Source organism: Haemorhous mexicanus, chromosome 1, assembly GCF_027477595.1.
Source record: "Haemorhous mexicanus isolate bHaeMex1 chromosome 1, bHaeMex1.pri, whole genome shotgun sequence".
NCBI classification, from domain to species: domain Eukaryota; kingdom Metazoa; phylum Chordata; class Aves; order Passeriformes; family Fringillidae; genus Haemorhous; species Haemorhous mexicanus.
The window spans coordinates 141,938,478-141,960,741 of NC_082341.1; the positions used below are offsets into that span (position 1 = coordinate 141,938,478).

General features: G+C 33.3%; 1 protein-coding gene across 3 annotated transcripts in view; it reads right to left on the bottom strand.

Annotated features, from left to right (window-relative positions):
* Nucleotides 1-22,264, bottom strand: part of CSMD3 (CUB and Sushi multiple domains 3) — a 583,179-nt gene that overhangs the window by 189,420 nt on the left and 371,495 nt on the right. For all 3 annotated transcript variants that reach the window (XM_059857957.1, XM_059857877.1, XM_059857801.1), the window contains 5 exons: nt 17,398-17,567; nt 9,529-9,685; nt 6,147-6,338; nt 5,230-5,356; nt 4,363-4,565 (listed from right to left, as the gene is read on the bottom strand). In XM_059857957.1, the coding sequence (XP_059713940.1) occupies nt 4,363-4,565; nt 5,230-5,356; nt 6,147-6,338; nt 9,529-9,685; nt 17,398-17,567 (849 nt within the window). The remainder of the gene's footprint in view (nt 1-4,362; nt 4,566-5,229; nt 5,357-6,146; nt 6,339-9,528; nt 9,686-17,397; nt 17,568-22,264) is intronic.

Here is a 22,264-nt window from a genome sequence, read left to right on the forward strand (position 1 = left end):
GTGACTGCACTCTGAGGTCCAAGCAGAACATATACTGCAATGCTGAGTGATTCAGTAGTGCAGCTATTAGTGGTGAAATAATGGCCTGCTAAAGATGAATACAGATCCTTCCTTTCTGCATGAAACCTAAATGGCACCTGAAATGTTAAAGTTAGTAGAGAGAAAACTTTCCTGTAATACCAGAATCAAAGGCCTTTAAAAATCTGTGGAAAGGATCTGATTAACTTTATTGGAATCTGATCTAACGTTGCACACTTCAGACATATTAAAGTGATTAAGAATATTATTTTAAACATGCTCAAAATTATTATCAGCAAATGGTTAACTTTTAGTGTTCTTACTCAACTACTTCCAGTTCTCTGTCTTTTTTCACAGGTACTACTTTCATCTTGGTGACATGAAGTGATATCAACCAATGAAACTGCTTTACTGTGCCTAATATTTTGGTCTGACCCTGAGAAATACAGTTCACATCTCTGGCAAATACATGATTTTTTCCCCTTCACTAGTCTTGAAGGTTTAGTTTTCTATTTTGTGCAGAATTTACTGTTAAAAAAAAAAAAAACCCAACTGCTGATTTAATTGGTATTTTTCCAGTATGTACTGGGCTGGGCTCCTCATGCTCTGTCTCTGTCAGTTTAGAGAAAATATGCTGTAACAGGTATTTCTTGTTTACATATTTTTCTGACCTGTTGTCTACTTTTCACACTTTAAGGATAGACCTCTGGCATCTGTTCTAAAGCTACGTTATTCACATGCCATTTAGACATGTTCCAAAATCCTCATATTTTTGTCTTACTGTTGAATCGCCAGAGGTTCTCATTTTCCTTTTACACATATATACAAAGTTTTTGAAATATTCTGCCTTCTCGTACATCTTTTGATACTTTGATTTTCAGAATTTGTGGGCTCTGATTTCTATCATGTTACTTCACTGATGTCTCAAAGAAGACTGTAGAAACTGAAAACTTGCAATGCTTAAATTAAGAGATACTGTTGTGGTCATTTGCAGAGGTCCAATACAAAAGTGAAAGACATAAAGACACATAAAAGAAATATTAGATCAAAATTCTGCTCTGCCTAGTGATGACGTGAAGTCATTTATTTCTTTGTTTCCATTAGATGTATAAAAGAAGCTGTATACTTTCACTAGCCCTGCATAATTGGTGGAAAGTAGAGAAGAACAATCAGGCTGAGTTCCCTTATTTCATCTGAAATTCATCACTTTTATTTCTTCCTCTCAGAGTAATGTACAATTTTGTTAAATAAGAAAACTTATCCTTGTCAACCATAAAAAAACCTCCAGTATTCCTTAGTTCACCATAAAATAAATAATTTCTTGTCCCTTTACTCTGACCTTGTGAGACCCCAGCTGGAGTATTGCATTCAGCTTTGTGGTCCCCAGCATAGAAAGGGCATGAGCCTGTTGAAGTGAGTCCAGAGGAGGCCACCAAGATGATTAGAGAGATAAGACACCTCCCCTGTGAGGAAAGGCTGAGAGAATTGGAATTTCTCTGTCTGGAAAAAAGAAGGCTACAGGGAATCCTAGTTGTGGACTTCCAGTACATGAAAAAGCCTACGTGAAACACAGAAAGAGACTTTTGGCAAGGGCATGGAGTGGCAGGACAAAGGTCAAACTGAAACAGAGTAGGTTTACATTACATATTAGGAAGAAATTCTTTACTATGAGCATGGTGAGGCACTGGAACAGACTGCCCAGAGAAGCTGGGGGTGACCCATACCTGGCAGTGTTCAAGGCCAGGCTGGATTGAGCTCAGAGCAACGTGTTCTAGGGAAAGGTGTCCCTGCCCATGGCAAGAGGGTTGGAGGGCTGGAACTGGATGGTCTTTAAGATCCCTTCCAACCCAGACCATCCAATTGTTCTGTGATTATTTTCTTACAGAAGAGATTATGAATGTTTAAACCATCAAAATAGTTCTACTATTTCAGATACAAATAACCTTTTGGGGTTTATTTCCTCCACAAAAAGGCAAGATAACAAAAAGAAACAAAAAAGACTAATTGACATAAGGGGCAAGAAAAATCTCATTGTGAAACTTTTTCCCTTTGGATACTCTAAATTTTACAAGATTAATAACAACTTCCATGACTTTTAAAGGATTGCTTTAGGCAGATCTAGAAAGAAACAATTCTAATATTACCTGCTGTAATACATAAAACTAATTAAATATAATTTTCTTTCTATTTTTTATTAAACATTTCATCTTCTTTAGGCTTTTCCATCCACTCTTTAATTTGGTGAAGGATGCTACCTCGCCTGCTTTTTGTATCTCCAGACAGAAAATAATTTTTCTGATTTTACTGGATGGCTTATAGAGGAGTCAAATATAAGTTATACCACATTATCAGTGGTGAAATTTTTTGTTCATTAAAAAACATGCAAAATTGTGTAAGAACAATTGATAAAATGAAATAAAAAACTGTAAGTAACTAATAGGAAGGTTTAACCCATTTTTGGAAACACATTTTTGTTTAAAGGGTAAGAATATAATAGAGAAGAAAATAGAACATTCAAAGTCTTAAATGAGTTTGAACATAAAATATCTGTTGTCATTGAATAACATTGCTCTTGAGGTAAAAGGGATGATAACCCAGTTAAATACTCTTACTTCATGAAATGGCAAGAGGAAAGTAAAAGCAGATACCTCCCTTGTGTGAGCTTTCTGTTGGTTAATTACAGAGTAGCTAGAGTATGAAGACACCATCTGTTTTACTCAGACAATATTATGCACTCAAAGAAAGTATATGAATACTTGGAACAAAGCTGAAAAGAACTGTCCTTCTCTCTCCTCCATCTCCTCAAATATTTCTTTTTATTGGTTAGTGAAATAATATGTCCACAGAGCAATAGTGTTATTCAGGCGGTGTAGCTATTTGCACGTTACTTTAAAATCTTTACTTAAGGAAAAAAACAAAAAACCTCTGTTATTCTACTGATAGTATACACCCAAACTGTGCCACATCAACAGTTTGAGTGGGATCACTCTGATTTTATGAAGCTGGACTAAAGACAAAGAGAAATGCTGAGGCAGTAAAACTTCATGGATTCTTTAGTGTCATTAGAACTCAACATACTGCAAAAGCAAGGAGAAACAAATAAAAAGCCTATCAGATAAATTTCTAAACCCTCTTTTCACATAAATCACTGCAACTGCATCAGTAACTGTTTTATAACTTTACTCCCATGTACTATCCATTTTTCCTTGTAACTCTATTCTTATCTGCATCAATCTATTTTTCCACTCAGCTTTAATGACTGCCTAAATAAATCCAGTGCATAATGGTCTCCCTCTCTGGCTTCAATATTAATTATAAAAGCATGTCTGAGAATGGAAACACACATGTGAGAATCTCTCAAACAGGCTCTGGAAGGGGGTAAGGTTGTAAAATGGCAAAAATACCTAGGAGCCAGGGGATTAAAACCTCTATTCACAGCTTCAAAAATAAGCTGATGGAGCAGAAGCACTCTGTCACTACAAATAAAATATCTTTCACTTTGTACTCTCATTTGCATAATTCATTCTTCCTTTAAATTACTGTATGCACATACTTGTATTTGTCATACACATGGAAAGAATAAGAGTAGGGGAAAAAAAACAAGGGCTAATACAACTACCAAGCACAGGAAGCACAATGAGGTAAATAGTGTTAACATTGAGTCTCTGTGTCAACCCATGTTAGAACTGTTGCTACCACTACACAAAATTATATTAGACTAGATCTTGCTAATCTTGAAAAAAAAATATATAAATTTCACTGACCCGAGGAAAGAGAAGGTCAAAATGGACCTGGCTCAATGATTTCTTCTGTTTCAGCAATAAAATGTCTTAAGGGATTTAATAACAGTTAGGCAACTGTTTAGATTTGTCATCCTGCTGCCTGTAATAAGATGATACAGCACTAGAAGGCAAAGGGAGAAGGACATTGCTGTTCCTGTGGAGCTCTTTCCTGTTTCATCCCATACAATCACAAAATAAATGAAAACTCCCCACAGATGTCTCTGAAAGCAGAAACTCTTGCTGATTAGAGAAGGATGGAGATTTTAACATGCCTACTTCACGTCCTTTGTGAAAAACACTAATCATAGTTATAAGCATTCTTGCATTGCCCCAGCTGCCCTTGAAAACCAACACTAGCAAAGAACATGACATTTTATTGGTTTTGTTGGTTTGTTTCTTTAAGATAAAAATATAGCTTTACAACAAATCTTTAAGTCTGTGCCAATTCTTTCCCTTAAAACATCAGAAATGTAGTCACTGATTTCAAGTGTTTCCAGCATGACAATTTTTTTTGAGTGAATTATCCTATAAAATAAATTAAAAAATAAATTAATCAACTTACTTGAAAACTGTATGGCGAATCCAGATTTACTGATATAAAAATCTGTGTCAAATTGGATAGTTACTATGTTGAGTGTACTGTGAATGCCTTCAGGAATAAGGGAGCCACTAATTTCTTTGAGCAACATCTCATTCTCAGGTGGACCATCCCAAACTCGAAGAATGTCATGGGATGCCTCAGTATCAAAAGCAAGAAATTGAAGGCTGAAAGAACATAATGATTTCAATGTCAGCTTTAATATTACTCAACAACATAACTTTAACAACAAAACTAAGCCAGCAACAGAAAAAAGCAAAGAAAATTTAACTTTAAAGGGCAGTTTTTTATAATGTTTCACACATTTATCTTTGAATGCATGAGAACCCAATACAAAAATGAATTTGAATGAAAAAAACTTAGAATATTGAATTTGACCACCATAAAGTAAAATATTACTTTAGCCATTCAAATAGTCTATAAGTATCTACACAATCTTTTCAGAAAAGTGTTTCAGTTTTTCTAAAACAATATTGTATATAACATTCCCATCAAAACTAAATAACTAAAAAGAGCTGTGAAAATGCAGGTTGTGTTATTTTGGTTTTTTTGCATTTTTTTTAATGTAGTCTTTCACTAAAGAGTTCTTCTGCCTCCAGCATTTCACAAAATTATAACCAATTGTAAAGCTCAGTCTTCTTTGGATAATGCTTATTAAAAGATCAACAGTTTCAACCCAAACCTTAAATGCCAAAACCTGTGATCTGCATCTTAAGTTTTTTGCCCCAAATCCCTTTTTTTTCCCTCCAGTCTAGAGAGTGATTTGGTTATTATGGCTCCAAGATTTGGTTATTATAGTAAAAAAAAAAAATTATGATTCATTTTCAGTACCTGACAATATTTCCTGGGTCTACTTCAATCACCCACATGCAACGCAGATTGTTGTCATAGGGAAAAGGATAGCCAGGAGACAAGATTCTGCCTGATGACTCTCCTTTAAACCGTCCTCCACATTCAGCTAATAAAAAACAACATGATGGAATGATCTTTCTGCTAATCATCCGAGCAATCAATTTATACACCTACTCTTTTGATGAACAGGTTACACAATTAAACTGACCATATGCCATATTATTAAAAACAAGCATATAAGGACTCACATATAAGCATTTCATCCCTTGCTTCACCTACTTACTCAATCCCAATTTCCTCTAAATGAAGATGAAAAAGAAAGCTACAATAATACTTAAGACTTGTCTTCTTATCACTCTCCTATGGGAATAACTGAGCCTGAAGATAGCTGAAAAACTTATGAAGTTATAGTAATAGGGTATAGAAACAGGAATGACAAAAATACAAAATAACTTTATATATCTTCATATCTTAATTGTTTTATTTTATTTAATCTATTTCACATAAATTTAAGAGATTTTTCTAGCTTATTGATATTCATATAAGTAAAAAATACTAGTTTTACAAGTAAACTAATTAAGCTAGTTTTTTAATTAAACTTTTTATGTTGATTACTTTCTGACATTAACTAGATTTGCATGTATTAGGACTTTCAATATGCACAAATGTTTCAGAATTGCTATCTATTTTTAACCTAAAAAGGCAATATGGCTTAGATAGACTTAGATGAAATACATGCAGAGAGAACTTTAAGTGCCTGTGTAAATAGATCTCTACATATATCAGATCATATCAGATCATACACACCAGATTTTACATAGATATAACAATCCTTACAATATTTTTTCATTCAAAAAACTAAGTAAAGAAATAAAAAAAATAGAAGAGTGTAATACCAATGCATGATGGTAGAGGATAGTCCCAGGCCCGTCTTTCTCCAGTCATACACTTTAGAAGGCTACTTCCATGGAGTGTGTAACCTGGATTGCATCCATAAATTATAGTACTTCCAGCAAAATGACCTTGGTCGCTAATTTTATATCCAAACTGTGGCACACCAGGGTCCTCACAGTGTGACAGTTCAAAACCTGTGTGAGGAATGAAATGTATTTACAGACTTAAACAGATTAATACATTAAAGAAATTCAGATTTTCTGGTTTTCAGTGGAAATCTATCATTTTCAAACTACATATAACGACATCTTTAGGATTTCTTCTCTGTTATTAAGCAGCCTAAGTAGAATAACTGCCTATACACCTTTCCTAGAGCATGACCAAGCTGTGTCATAAATTCAATTTTCCCAAGAGTTCAATTAAAGACAGAAAAAATCCGTTATCAATATCAACCAGTTTTTAAATTTTATGATAAATTATAAACTAGAAGCTAAAAGGACTGTCCACTTACTTGTAAATAGACATTTAAAGGCTCATTAACAAAACATCAGATTTCTCATTATTTTGCATTGTAACAACAGCAGCACAATATCACCTGTGGCACCAAAGAAAAACTGCTATTTCCATCAACCCTATGCTAATTTTTCTTTCAGCAGTTCGTAAATTTAAGAACTACATGCAGGAATCATTGGAAATGATGGTAGAGAGAACTCAAGCCAAACAACTTGGACATTTTTAAGACTTAAGAGACAGGAAGCAAGAAGAAAACAAAATAACAATGCATTACATGGAAACAGGGAGGTATGCTAACTTATGGGGAAAAGTAAACTGCAATTTGGGAGAAAAATTTTCTATTCCAAATAAAGTTTTCTGTCATTAACTGAGAAGCAAATTGAAATCTCACTTTGTTCCAAATCAAATAATTTTACCAACGGCTTAGAATGTATATAGGCAAAAAACAGAGCCTTTGTGTCAGATTGCTATTCCTATACATAGGTAATATGGGAGGAAATGAAGGGGTTTTCATGTCTACTTTGTTCAACAAATCATTCACACAGTATCTGTCCATCTGGTCAACAGTTGGTAGCCCTTCACGATATCTCTCCTCAGTTGATGCATTACTATTCTTTATTTTATATTACAGACAAAATACTTGTAAATGCATTGTAAATGTTGGATAAGGCTGCTCAGGAAAAGAAGAAAAAAGAATAAAAAGAAGTATCTCAAATATTATATCTTTGTGAAGGTTCTTCCTTCAGCTCATTTCATGTGTGACTGAACATGTCTCAGCCTCCACAACCTCTGAGCTGAACTTTTCTCATTACTAACCTTTTGTTAGTACAGTGTGTGCTGCAGAAGCTCTGGAAGACACCATTTTTGATAATGCTGTCCTGGACACTTATTGACCAGTTAAAATTACCTCTCTTCTAAGAAAACTGACCACATTGTGAAAAGAAGTTCAAATCTGCCTTGATCCTGTATACGTCCTCATTTCTGGAAAGCCTTCTTGCAGACACAGAACCAAAGTCAACTTTTTAACTGATCACCCTTTTGAGGGTGAACATGTAACTCCATTGCCTAACCACAGGAACTAGCAGCATTTTTACTGCCTTAACTGCATGTGACCAGAGCAGGCAGAGGGCGTGGTGCCCCAGCCAGGGCATGGTGGGGCAGTTGGTGTGGGACAGCACACAGGGAGAGCACCTCTTTGAAGGGTGAAGCTTCCATGGGCCCAGTGGAGAGACTTGAACTCCTCATAACTCAGCAAAGGGGCCCTGGTTTTTGAGGATCTGCACAGCTCAAGGGTGCTCATCCAACCTCACTGTCAAGGCAGAATGGTGGGCACTCCTCAGAGCACAGGCTGCAGCTCTGACTGGGAGGTCTGCACCATCTCTCCTGGCTTTTGGATCCACCCAGACAGAGCTCAGACTGAGCACTTCCTTGTATCCAATCGAAATCTGTCCTCTTTCCATTTAAGGCCAGTACCCCTTGTCCTGTTACCACATGCCCTTGTAAAGAGTCCCTCTCCAGCTTTCTTGTAGGCTCTCTTTAGGCACTGGAAGATCCTAAAAGGTCTCCCCAGAGCCTTTTTTTTTCCAGGCTGAAGACCCACAAGTCTCTCAGCCTTTCTCCACAGGAGAGGTGCTCCAGGCTTCTGATCATCTCTGTTGCTGCCTTCTGGACTTCATTTTCTTCTTTAAATTCTACCACTATTAACAAAAGAAGATTCATCACTCTTCAGGCTAAGAATTCTTCGGGCTAGAAAAGTGTACTCTAATATGAAAGTCTCAAAGGACAGGAAATGTTATTGATAAGATTCAAGTGCTGGGTTTGGTTCCACCTATAAAAATATGAAAAATTAAATTCCTTGACACATATAGTAACACAGCACTAAACATCCCATCTTTAATCATGGGTTACAGTCCTATTCTATCACATGCTGCTACAGAATATAATTATGCAACTTTCATCTGAAAAATAATTACATACTCTTATTATCTTGAAGTATTTTCCTTTCATACAGCAAGAACTATGCTATTTTTTATTAGAATTAGTTTTAAAGACATTATGTTGAGCTTTTAAATGAACAATATTTGAACAGGTGAAAAATGAATTATTTGAGCACAAGGACAAAGAAAATATGTTGATAGCTGTATTGCAGAATTACCTTATAACACTGTCCTGCTTGATAGAAGTTAGTTCTACATAATAATTCAGTGATGGCAAAAATTTTACACTAAAAAAGTCACATACACTACACTACAATAGTCATGTGCAACAATTTTCAGAAACTGACACTTGGTAAAGTAGATGTATACAGCTTCTTCCATAAACCCTCTAAGCCTGATATCAGAAATATTTTATTCCTCTCCTCATCTTCATAGTTTAAGTCCACATCAGGATTTGTTTTATGTTAGGAGCTTTTCTTTATCATTTTGGTTCTAAGCAATAATCCAAGCTCAGAAACAAAAGCAAATATCAGAGATTAGTCTTAAGAAGGAAAATTTCCTTACTGATGACTTATCTTTATGAAGCAGTGCTTTTTGGTTTCATCTTTTAAACTACTCACATCCTTCAATATTTTTATGTGCTAAAACAATTAACTTAAACTTACCCTGGTTATTTTTTTTATGCTCTCCAAAATTGAAAAATACCCTTCTAGAGAAATGACAGTGATTTATGTACCAGAATAAATGTCAAAGCCAGGTTTCAATATGCTATGTGTTTTGGGTTTTTTTGAGGTACAGCAATGAACGTATATTATTTTGATAAGTAGTTGCCTTTAATTTCTTCCATAATTGTCATTTAACAGCATTTTTATCTTATGAGAGAAGAATTTTCATTCCTTTAAAAGTATAAATCTATTCCTACTCAAATACTTACTGGTATACACAAGCTGAAAACCTTCATCAGTGCCCTCCATGTCCGAGTTAAATTCCAACCACAAATGATTTGAAGTGCTACTTAGTGTCAGACCTCTTAATGATGCCCCAGTATATGCTCCCAGCAGGTGAGCAGTGTTGTCTTTGCCATCATAGATCTGTAAAAAATGTGAGTTTTACAGTTATGAAGAAAGAAAAGAAGATATATTTTACTTACAAAACAATTCTGTACATCTGCATTAAGAGGAAGAAGAGCTTTGTCAAGGGACATCTATTGCCAGTCAACCTAAAATACTATTTAGATGTACTATTTGCCTCTCTTGACTTAAGCTGACTTAGGTGTGGTGAATTTTCAAATGTAGTTTAAAATCTGTCAATTCATTTTTTACATGACAATAGAAGGGGACAGAGGTGCCATATCAGCTCAGGTTGTTTAGTTCTCTGTGTTTTCTGTTTCACTGTCAGTATTGTCACACTGATCACAACCTATTAGCAAACACCTATAATGTGTATCAGCCTCTAGTCTGAGGTGGCACAAGAGGAAATCTCACATATTCCCAACTTTGGCCTCTTAAATAAACCTGAGGTGGCTTTTTATCCTGTGAGGACAGGTTAAAATATAACTGTGAAGTAAAAGGAGACTAGGAAATAAATTTAACCACTGCTTCTGTAAGCTGAAAGAGTATTGTAATCTATATGTAAATCACAGTACTGCATTTTTATTATTTATTTTTCTTCAAGTGTTGTTCTTTTCCATCTATCAGAATACTAAATATATAGAACAATCTTCTAATAATTCTCAGGAAATTTCCCTACAAATCTGGTGGCTTTAAAACAGCACAGGTTGTTGTATTTGTGTAATTCATAAAAAAACTTCCTATAATTAAACCATAATTGCTCACCCAAACATTATTTCCTGTAGTATTTATTTAGGGACTTCTATTATAACTAAAACATTGTTTGATGTGCTCTCTGAAAAATTTCACTTTTAAATGAGTAAATTGACAAGCGAATAGTTTTCAAATTGCAATAGGGAGAAAATGTGAAGACTTTTGAAAAGATATTGAATTGTCTGAGTTCTAAATTCTACTTTAATTCTATTAATTACAAAGTTGGTATTTTTAGACAGGAGTCTTCATCAGAATGAAATCATAACAAATGCAGCAGCAATAGAAGTAAGACAACAAAGTAAATGTGAAGTATGATGATGCCTGTTCCCTATCTGTAAAAATGAGTTAAATACCTAACCCCTATTTTCCAGAAATCCTCATGTCTCTAGTAATAACAAAGACTTTACATTTAAGTAAATAATAAGTGACTTCTAGGAATGTGTAATACATAAATAATTGTACAAGAGTTTAAGATGTACAACATGACATAAGTCCTTGGTTTTTAGTGACATAAGCAAATAAATTCCAAGCAAACTTAAATTCAGAAGCCAATGTCCTCATATGGACAAAATGTAAGAAATCAGAAAAAAAAGAAAAAATTGTAATTAATGCATATCAACCAAAAAATAATTTCAATATACATAAAGCAGTATTAAAATAGATGTTTTATCTTTTTTAGAAACTCATTTAAACTATATTGAGACCAGTAGTCAAGCCAGAAAATGGATAAAAATCCTCAAAACTAACCTCAAAACAAGAAAACAAAACCAAACAAAAAAACCCCGCCCAATCCAGAAAATTCATTCTGAAATTCACTTAGTTTTATTTTAGCAACTGAAAGAAGAATACCCATTTCAGGAATATTACTGCTATGCAGCAGAGATATTTACATCAAGACAGACAAACAAAACCCAGCTTGAATCTACTTATAATTAATAATAACCCAGGATTCAGGATTTGTTTTATTTTTAAAAGCTATATAAGAGTAAACCATTTCCTGCTATCTGTGTATCACTAACACTTAACCAAAGGAAGCTGGTAAGAAGTTATACCAACTATTTTCAGTGTCTCACACAAACTTCAAATAAGCTGTGTCATGATACCCATTTTCTTCATGTTAGAATTTCCCCACACACACTTGATTGCCAATTCTGTTAGATGTCCTGCCATATTAAATCTTGCACATTAGTCCACTGACATCTCTCATTAGTTAATATTCATTCTATTTCACGGGCTAACCAGCTGTCACACTGTATAATATTTTTAAACATATATAATTTCTATGAAGGAACAGAATTTAAAATATCTAACACTTCTGAAACTGATTCATTTCAGTAGGAGAACTGCATCTGGCTGAGACAGGATTGTGATTCATTTGAACACTAAATTGAATTATTTTTTTCTTTTGGTTGCTGTCTTTCAGACATTCAAACACCCCTCTCCCTAAGACTCTGGGGTCTCCCTTAGGACAATAAATGAATGCATGTTTTGTAGTGTAACTCTCAATTTAGGTCACATTTTAATTTCTCCACTACATTTGAGATAATAGGGGAAAAAATGGAAATTTATAGAACCATTTAAATGATACCATTCAGCTTTCCAATAAAATGGTAGCAGACCCTTCTGAGAATTGCAGAACCAACATTTTCTTTCTAACCTTGTTAAACTAGGTGGGAACTCAATATTTTGAAAAAGTTAGTAATTCAGCTTCATAATTCTTTTGGAAGGCAATATAACATGTGAATTAAGGCAGCACAATTTGCTTATTTTTAATATAGGAATATACTTTCTTTTATAGGCCTTGCCAGTGCATCTAGATTTAAGTCACTTGGGTGCTAAAGATAAGTCCAAGAACAAGCATTATAAAGATATTATTCACTTGGATACATTTTTCTTAAAGTCATCCCGTAACATTAATTCAAAGATAATTTATTCATGACTGGATAATGCTTGTTATGCCAGTAACAAACTATTCAGAACACAGAAGTCCATCTTCATTAGGAATTTAATGACCCAATCTTTTAAATTAATTATTAATTCATAAAGAACAAAAATGCACAGAAAATTGACTTAATGTTCTTCATACCACAATAATATGTTCAAATGTTACAGGGAAGGATGCTAATAGCAAACACTCTACCTAAATATTTGAACTAATAGATGTCATATTCAATTTTTGAAGGAAGTGTTGCTTGCATTTGCAATTAGAGGGCAAATAAAACTTGCTAATCTCTTAAGTGGCTCCATTACCAACAAATTTTAAATGGAAATCAATGCCCTTTTTTCTGCTAATTTATTTAACTATATAAAATTTTAGCAAGGGAGTATCATAAGTGAATGTATGAAATTTGTGCATTTTAATCAAGCTATTTTTGAGCTTTTCCATTGAAACATAAAAGGCATATGGATATGAAGATCTGTTCTTTATAAAGAGAAGAAATAACATAAAATCAGCAGCTCAGAACTGAGGCTGTCAACGCCCTGTCAAACGTATATCACATGTGAATAGAAGCACTAATATAAAGACAGAAAAGGGTCCATATGTTTGGGGGGGGTGAGGGGGTGGGGGGTTTGTCCCCAACATTTATTACCTTTTTCTCAGTCATATTCAGGATGATATTGCTAAAAGAATTATTATTATAAACATGAAGATTCTTAAAAAACAAATTAGCAAAAAGATCCGAATATCACATGCCTTCAAAGTGTTTGCCCAAACCCCTCAAAAACTGGATCATGTGCACACATTTAAAATCTGGCCCCACAGAGGAGACAATGAACAAATGCAGTAAAACTGAATCCTCTGTGTTTGGCAGGAGCACAAACAGTGCTGAGCCAAGCACAGCCGAAGAGAACCCTGAGTGCCAGTTCTGTTTGCTGACACGCTGTTACCTGCCTGTTGCTGCAGTGAGTGCTTCAGTAAAAGGAAAAAGAAAGATTGCTTTATAATGTTATTAAAAATAACTCTTAAATCAATTTTTCCACATAGATGCAATATCATCTACCACATCATTTCTCACGCTACATAAAGCCAAGCACATAGTCTGCTACAAAAGAGATAAAAGATCCTTTTTATCATCAGTTTTCCTCTCTCCTTTGTTTTAGGTTTACTCAATGAAATCTGCCTGCAGAATTTTTGGAGGTGGTTTGGTTTTTTTTAAAATTTAAACATTACCAGAAAACTACCCATTAATTAGTACCATGCACAGGAACATTTTTCTTTATGCTGAAATCTACTGAAAATAAAGAAAACAATTATATTAGCCATGTCTAAGTTCCAATTTTAAAAAAGGTCCTTTTTTCCCCTGTAAATTAAAAAGTATGTTAAAATATCCTTGATATAAAAGAGTATTTTCTGCACTCAACAGATTTACAACACAAATAACATGTTCACTACTATCAATTGACTATTCAGGGAAGCAGAACAATGATAACTCTGTTCTTTCTGTGTATATCTCAAGGACTTGCTTACAGCTAGCAGAGACTAGAGAGTTTATGAGCAAAATTAGTGGAAGGAGATAAAATTAGGGAAAAAAAGCCAGGTAGAAATATTTTCATACTTTAGAAAAAAATGCATTATTTATCTTTGCCTCCCACATTGGTGGTTTACTCTAAAAATACTGAATTATGGAAATGTAGTGCACATACTCAATTATCAGTGCAATTGCAAAGAAGGAAGCAAGTGTTACAGAGTTTCTGAGATTAATATTAAATGGACTGGCATACAGTGATTGCACAGATCCTAAATTCTTCATATGTCTTCATATGTCCTTCATAAATATTAGAGCAATATATGGCACTTTCAAGAGCAGGTTATATCCCTACACACACACAAAAAAAAAAAAAAAAAAAAAGAAAAGTAGACATATTTATATATTTCTTACAGTTTCTAAAAAAACCCAAAATGAGCTACATCATTAATGTAAGTAGCCAGAACCATTACATTGAAAGAAGAACAAGAGAATTGAATCCTAAATGAAGCAAATGAAAAACAGATTATATGTTCTGAAACCTCTGTTTTATACCAGTTCAGCACTGATAAAAGGGAACTCCTCCTTCTCTGTCCCAGAAGTAATAGTAAGGGTGGTGATTTACTTGAGCTAACTATGCTGTTTCACTGCATTCCCAGTACAGCTGTTTCATTGTTTCAATCACAGTGCTTGTCAGATATAAACTTCATCCATGGTCAGTTAACTCACATGGCAAGCAGCAGACCTCATGGCTTCATTAAAGAACTTGTCAAAATTTTATTAGAATACTCAGTCTATTTGGACTTTGAATGGAATTTCAGCAGCATATCTCTAGTGATCTAAAAATCCTAGCTGCAAGAAAAAGTAACACAAAGTGCATTACTAACTTCCTTGCCAGTATTTTCATCTCTAGCTTCTGATGAAAAGAGATGGATTAGCCAAGCAAAGCTTGTCACTAAACTTATGAGTTTTAACCAGGGAATATTATGGAGTTGCTTCATTTGTGTTTAGGGGAAGGAAGACCTCTCTAGAAACTGGTGGTTTAAGTATCTTGATTTTAAAATGGTAACTACTATAGCCTCCCTCTTCCACAGCTGACATGGAACTCTGTATTCACTATATGTCACTTGGCTGTTTTGAAGACAGGAAGATTTTTTTTTTGTTTTTTTTTTTTTTTTAACTTAAGTTCCTTCCAGTTACAAAGTGATGATACATATTAGGTTAAAAGCAATTGCTGGCTATTAATGATTAATTTAAAACTAAAATATAACCCTAATGTCCTATTCCCATAGCCAAAAGTTTATTCTCCACAATCAGCAAAACAGTAAAATATTTCCTTTTTCAGAGTAGAGTAGGATCATAGAAAGGGTTTTTGAGACAGACAACTGACAACTGAAGAGCTGATTCTGGGAGAAAAGGTTTGGAATGTGTGTCTGGTTATGTATTCCCTGAAGAATTGTTCTTATCAAATGATCACATGAAAAAAGAGAGAATTAAGGCAGAATTAAGATAGAATTAAGACAGTTTGTGAGAATTTCATCTAAGAAAGGAGGCAGGAAAAGACACAATGAGTTCTACAGATATTTCTTCCCACAGTTGTAAAGGCTGAGTGCCTCTGCCTTGTTGTGATGTCAGATAGACTGAAAAAAAGTTACAGTCATAATCAAGAATACCTCTTAGAGTTGGTTTTTGGATTTTTTAATAGGGAGGAACTTCAGCTCATTATAATTCAAGGCTGCTGAGTTGAAAAACAAAGACTCTAATTACACACAAGACTAGTTTCATTTAAAAAATATACCTGCAATATACAGCAAATATTTCTGCCACTGAGATTTACAGCTGAGTGCTGGCATTCATCTATTTACAATTAATTTTGCATTGCTCTTAATTTAACATTAATTGAGTAGCAGTATTAAAGCAGAATTTTCTTCTCTAAGTCTCTGAGTTAAGATAGTCTAGTTAAACATCTGAAGTGCATACGGTTCAAATGGCCCTTGAAAAGTCAAAAATTATTTTATCAGAAAAAGAAGAATATATTTACCTAACTGTACATAACTGTATCTCCATTCCCACAGAGGTATGTATTTTAAATTAAAATAATAGAGTTGAATGGTTTCAAGCTAAAAATCTTGAGAAAAATCCATCCATATGCTTTTATTGGCTAACAGTTACTTGAACTGGTCTGGTTGGTTCATTGGTTGGTTTGAGGGTTTTTTTCCATATTACTTATATTTTAATAAATACTAAACAGGTTTCAAATTAAGTTTTTCAAAATTAATTGATGTAACACTTAAAGGGCATCCACTTGGTTCTCAAATAAACAACAATTTAATATAAAATAAAAACACCTGTGCATTCTGGGTATCTAGTACCTTTTGATTCATTTTTCTTTGCTTCTGTTTTGCTTTAAAAAGAGCATAGTATTTTTTTTTAAACCATTTGATTTGCTTTTTCTTTTTGATGCCCAATTTCATTTTGCATTAGTAGTTTAGGTCTGCTTGTATTTTAGGTATAGGAAGACCATTTTGAAAATGCTTGTGTCTGACAACTAAGGACAGAAACCCCACACTAATGCACAGATGGTTACAGTTAGATGAGATAAATCCCACTAGGAATCAGAGTTGTTTTCGTAAGAATAGATATTTTCATAGTCCTTCTTATTTAATAAGTACAGGGTAGTTATTACACAAGTAGTAAGAATATGGCAGAAAACCTCTTTTAAATAAAACATGATTGGCATGGTACCTCTTGTTCCTTTGATTTCACAGAGGCAAATTTAATTAAATTACATATTCTGAACTATTGGACAATTATTTAATCACAGATATCTTATTGCATTGGTATGCTATTGCAGATGGCATATATGCACCCTGCAATGGCACCCTGACCAACATCAGTTTTAAATGCGTAGATGGCTAAGTGATACATGTATCTGGAACTATACTTTTTGGAGTACAATAATAGAATCTATGAACAAATCAAAGACAGGGGGAAATCACTGTATAAAACCCTGGTAGGTTGTAGTATCCTTCTTTCCCTCTTGTTTCTTTTCTCCATGCACACCAGATTAAAGTAATTTAAAGTGTAAGACACATGTACAAAAGGCAGTATTTAGACTATGTTTAATTAAAGTCATGGGTTTTATGTTTTATCATGTTTAGATCGTTGCTCAAATTATGAAGATACTGTGGAAGTATACAAATTCAAAGATGTAACTGATTAATATTTAACACTAAAAATACAATACAAATAACCATTAAGGCAATATTTCTATCATTTTTTCAACCTCTTTTTTAATTATCTCTAGTCAGAAAAACATGTATTAAGAAACAGACTATGGGAGCACCTGAGGGTGCCTAATTTTTAGCTTCTAAAAATTGAACCAGTTTAGAAAGATATTTTGTAAGAGATGCTTTATATCAACTTACCTGGTACTGTACTATTGCAGGTAAACCTCAATGATGGGAGATACTAGAAGCTGAGAAATAACAAATAAGTTCGATGATTACATACCTTAAGAACATCTCCTTGGGCTAAGTGAAACGTTCTGGCAGAAATATTGATTCCTTTCCCTGCTTGTACCTGAATGCTATAAATACATTCATGGTTGTTTTCATAGTTAAGAGGATAATTGGGGGACAGTAAGATTCCTTCATTATTTGTTGTGGAGGCTCCACATTCAGCTGCAATTGAAAAAAAAAAAAAAGTTAAGGCGTGTTTTAATAGAACACACAAATATTTTAGTAATGATGATAATGGTAATGTTAAAGTAACCTAGATAAACATTAATAATGTTTATTAATATCTAAAATCCAGTTTTAAGTACGTGATCATGATGGTGACTGGAGGCTACAAGAATATTTCTAAATTGCAATATTTTGGAAAAAGCATGTAAAAAACCACTGAGAGTGAAAATCACATAAATGACATATTTCATAATCATATGGTTTTATAGGATCTTCCTTGAATTTTGTTGTATTTGTTTCCATTTCTCCAAAACTGAAATTCATAAAGATGTGCAAATTAAATGAAAGTAGTAGGTTCTATAAATTTATATGAGTATTTATTTATATATACACATATATGAATAATATGTGAAGGTACATAAATTTTCACATAGATTAATGAAAAAGAGATTTTTTTCCTCTAGTATTTTGTAACCAAGATAACCAACATAGTCAATGGTGCAAATTACGGTAGTAAAATATTATGTTATAGCTACCAGATAACTATAGAAAAAAAAAATCAATACCAAGTAAATAAGATAAACATAACTGCCAGGGAAAAAAAAAATTATTTTAACTATTTTCAAGTAATACAGTTATTGTTTCAAGAATTAAACCTTATAATCAAAGATTCTGGCAATTCATTTAATCACCCAAAAAACCTAGAAATATAAACACTCGTGGCAATGCTTCATTAGGTATTATAAACTAACTTTCATTTCCTATCATATATTGGACTATATACATAATTTTAATTAATTAATTTTTAGCATTTAGTTACCATATATTTTAAATAGACACTGAAAAACTATTACAATTCTTTGCTTCTCTTTTTATTTAATCGTGATATGGGGCCATTATATTGCAAGGACATGAGTATTTCTGTCTTTTTAACAGATTTAGATTAATTTTGAATTTTACTGTAACACTAAATTTTCTGGGGTTATATTTGTTTTGAGGATTATTTCAGTTGTCCCCCTCATGAGAATGCATGGCATTTATTTTAACCTGGGAATTTAACTGATTTATAATTTCACAGAATAAGTAATGTTGTTGTGTATAACTACATAGGAATTTTAATGTTTTAGAAGATGTTTAGTCAGACTTTGGTGTCTATTTTAAAAGCTTTTATTTGTTATTAACATTTTTATAATTTCCACCCCGGACTTGTTTGAGTAACATTAATGATATTAAAATATATTTTTTGTATATGAAATTAAAAGACAACAATGACAAAACCCCCCCAACTTGATAAACTACCCTTTCTGTATGCAGCTGAAGCAGACATTGCACAGAAAGCCAAATTAGGCACAGATCAAAGAACAAATGCTTGATGAATATATCTCATTCAACAATATAGAACAAGTACCCAAATAATTCAGGTGACATTATTTTGTCCTGGAACAGCTGGATACACACAATCTAGGCAGAAGTGGAAAACTTTCTATTCCACATGAACACAGCAATCCTTTTAATACACTCTCAAATAAATGGGTATTTCCTATTTCAAAGATGCATAGGTCGCTTTAGATTACACAGAAAGGAGAAAGATGATTGTAATTTCAGGATTGTGAGATCTCTTTTTGCAATCCAGAGGGATATAAAAGCCAAAAAGCACAAGATAATTATGGTATTAAGTTGATCCAGCAACTCTGGGCTATGTCAGAACTGTAATTCAGAGCAATTTTCTAAAATCTGAACACAGCAGTAAGCTAACTGTTAAGACAATTTCAACTAGTGTTTTACAGTCATGCTAAGTTTTCTGTTAAGAAGGATGCAATAATGTCATTGTGTTTCATGTCATCATATTTATCAATATGATTTTCTGAATTTAGGGAGAGAATGTTGAGTTCCAAGTTGTGGATGTCCCATCCCTGGAAGTGTCCAAAGTCAGGCTGAATGGGGCTTGAGCAACATGATTGATTAAAAAATGTTCCTGCCTCTGGCAAATGGATGAACCACATGATTTCCAAAGGTTCCTTCCAACCCAAACCATTTTGTGATTCTTTGTATCTTGTGCTAGCAGACAAGAGAGCTAGTTTAGTAAACTTAGTGCCAAAACCACAGTATAACAGAATTTCTCCCATAGCATCATCACAGTTCCATGGAGGCACACAGTCCTCCAGTTGCTTCTTTTGTAGACTTCTCAGCAGAATTCTGACAAAATCAACAGTTAGTTCCTGGCCTCTCTCCTTACCTCCTGTCAGTGCAAATTATGTCATAAAAAGCCACAACAGAACAACTGACCACAAATCATCAAGTACATGCTCAGACAAAAACAGGAGTTAGGATTATATTTTGGAATAAGTGCTAAATCAAACTGGGAAGGTCCACAATTAATATTGCAAGACATTCCAAACTGCTGCATAGATAGCTCTATCTGAGAATCTCCTTTTATCTATAAACATGTTATATTGTTTAAAATCACATGGAGCTTCATGGGACTTACAATTTCTTTCTATTCTCTGATATTAATACTAAAGCAAAGATAAGAAAAGACCATAATAATTATATTTGCATTTAAGTGATGAGTAAAAAGTGTCCAGAAAAAGTAATGTCAATGGAGTTCTTAAGTTTAAAATAAATCCAAATATTAAAAACATAGAATTTTTTCAAAGTGTTTGGAAAATAATTTTAATAGGCATTACAGTGAATGAAAGATAAAAAGAAACTTAAGAGGCAAACCAGGATGAAATTAAGGGAATTTGTGTAAACAGGGAAGCATAGAAAAGAGGTGACAAAACAGTATGTCAGAGGTAAGGGAAAAATTACAGTGGATCAGAGAGTCCGCAACAATTCTTTAAATGATACATAGAGCTTTTATCAGAATTTAAAAATATTTTGTTACTGTATTTATGTTTCATTTTAGTTATATTCCCTGTTCAACAGAGATAAAAATCAGGCAGCTTTAATAATAAAGTCTTAGGTTTTTTAAAAAAAAATCTACTTGTTTCAGCTGAAACTTAGAAATTGCCCTACACACTTTTCTTGCATGAAAAAAAAAAAAATATTCCACATCGAGATATAATTTCACAAAGACTTTAATTCAGCCTAATGTGAAATAGAAGGATGTAAAGGTAAGTAAATTACTGAAGTCAATTGCTGTTTCCAGACTGTGACAGTAATAATAGATGCATTTCAGTATTAGAAAGGAAAATAAACAAAAAATCAAAAGAAAAATAATGAAAAGTAAAAACTTCTATAACAAGATAATTACAGTAACAGACTGTGATGCTTTTTGTTATGAATGTGTGTTCATTACACCTTTCCATAATAAGACAGATGAATTTTAACTGCTGTTTATTAGTGCATTTAAATTTTTTAAGCAAGTGAAATGTCATTGTGGTTGTAACCAAGGAACGAAATACATCTGTTTATCTATTTGGGTAACTTAACCATTTGAACTCAATTCTTCAATGAATTAAAAGGCTTAAAATGAAATAAAATAAATAAAAAAGGAGAATATTGCAACATTTCTCACAATTTAGCTGATTAAATTCTTGCCATAAATAATTATTTATAAAAATCACACTATGTGCTCCTACAGATCAAAATTCAGAGAGAGGGAGATTGTTTTCTTCAATAAAATCCTTTTGAATCAAAAGATAAAAGCTATGTCTAGGAGTCCTGTGTTTTGAAAAGATGGTGTCTCTTGCTTAGGAGACTGTGTATTGCAGCAGGTTGACTGGGCATGTAAGCAGAGGCATTCCAAAAAGGATTTCATCTTTATTCAGCTTTGTACTAGACTGTAAATAAACAGTTACTTCAGAAACTGTATCTAAATTCAGTGCTCAACAAAGGGTTTCTTATAAAGCCATTTGTCTTCAGACATTCTACCTCTTCAACTGAAGGCTGGCAGAAATCAGAAAATATTTTCTTGTCAAAACATAGCAGTAAAAGAGATGGTAGCACAAAAACTCTGAAAGGATTAAGTTGCTGCTAAAGCTTTCTTTCTGTGAATAGCATGAGTCATAAGGTTATCACAAGTTTTCTAGGCAATTTTTATTTTCTGACAGGTTAAATACAGGGAACCCTATGCTGATGAGAAAAGTAAAAAGAACATTATCTTCCTCAATCAGTAAGAATTATGGGGTTTCCTTTTATTTTACATTGTTCCAAAAATAAAAGACTTCCTTTCATATAGACAAAAATGATTAACAGAAATTTCTTAAGATGTATCTGCAATAGAGGTTATCTGCTTCCTATTTGATCTGAATATCAAAAGATTCATGCAGCTGTTTGTGTATTAAAATTATTTTTAATATACTTTGGCTGGTTTATGACTACATTATTTATCTTATAATGAAAGATAGTATTTCCAGATCTGGGAAGATCATGTATTTATGACCCAAAAATAATTTTACTAAAAGATATTTCTACATCAATGGTCAAATGGCCAATGGCCAAATACAAAAGAAAACCTTCTTAGAAAGACTTACTTACATTATTAATGTTATTTTTCATAACTGATCCCTCTGGCTGGCAAGAATGGGCAGGAGTCCCATATACATTAAATAATATGCTCCTGCATTGCAATCAATCAAAGGAGGATGAAGAAATAGCATTAAAAATAAGCTTTTGAATTATAGTAAACAAGGCAGATTGTATTAAAAACCCCACATTCTATATTAGAAGAATTTAAACTACCAATGTGC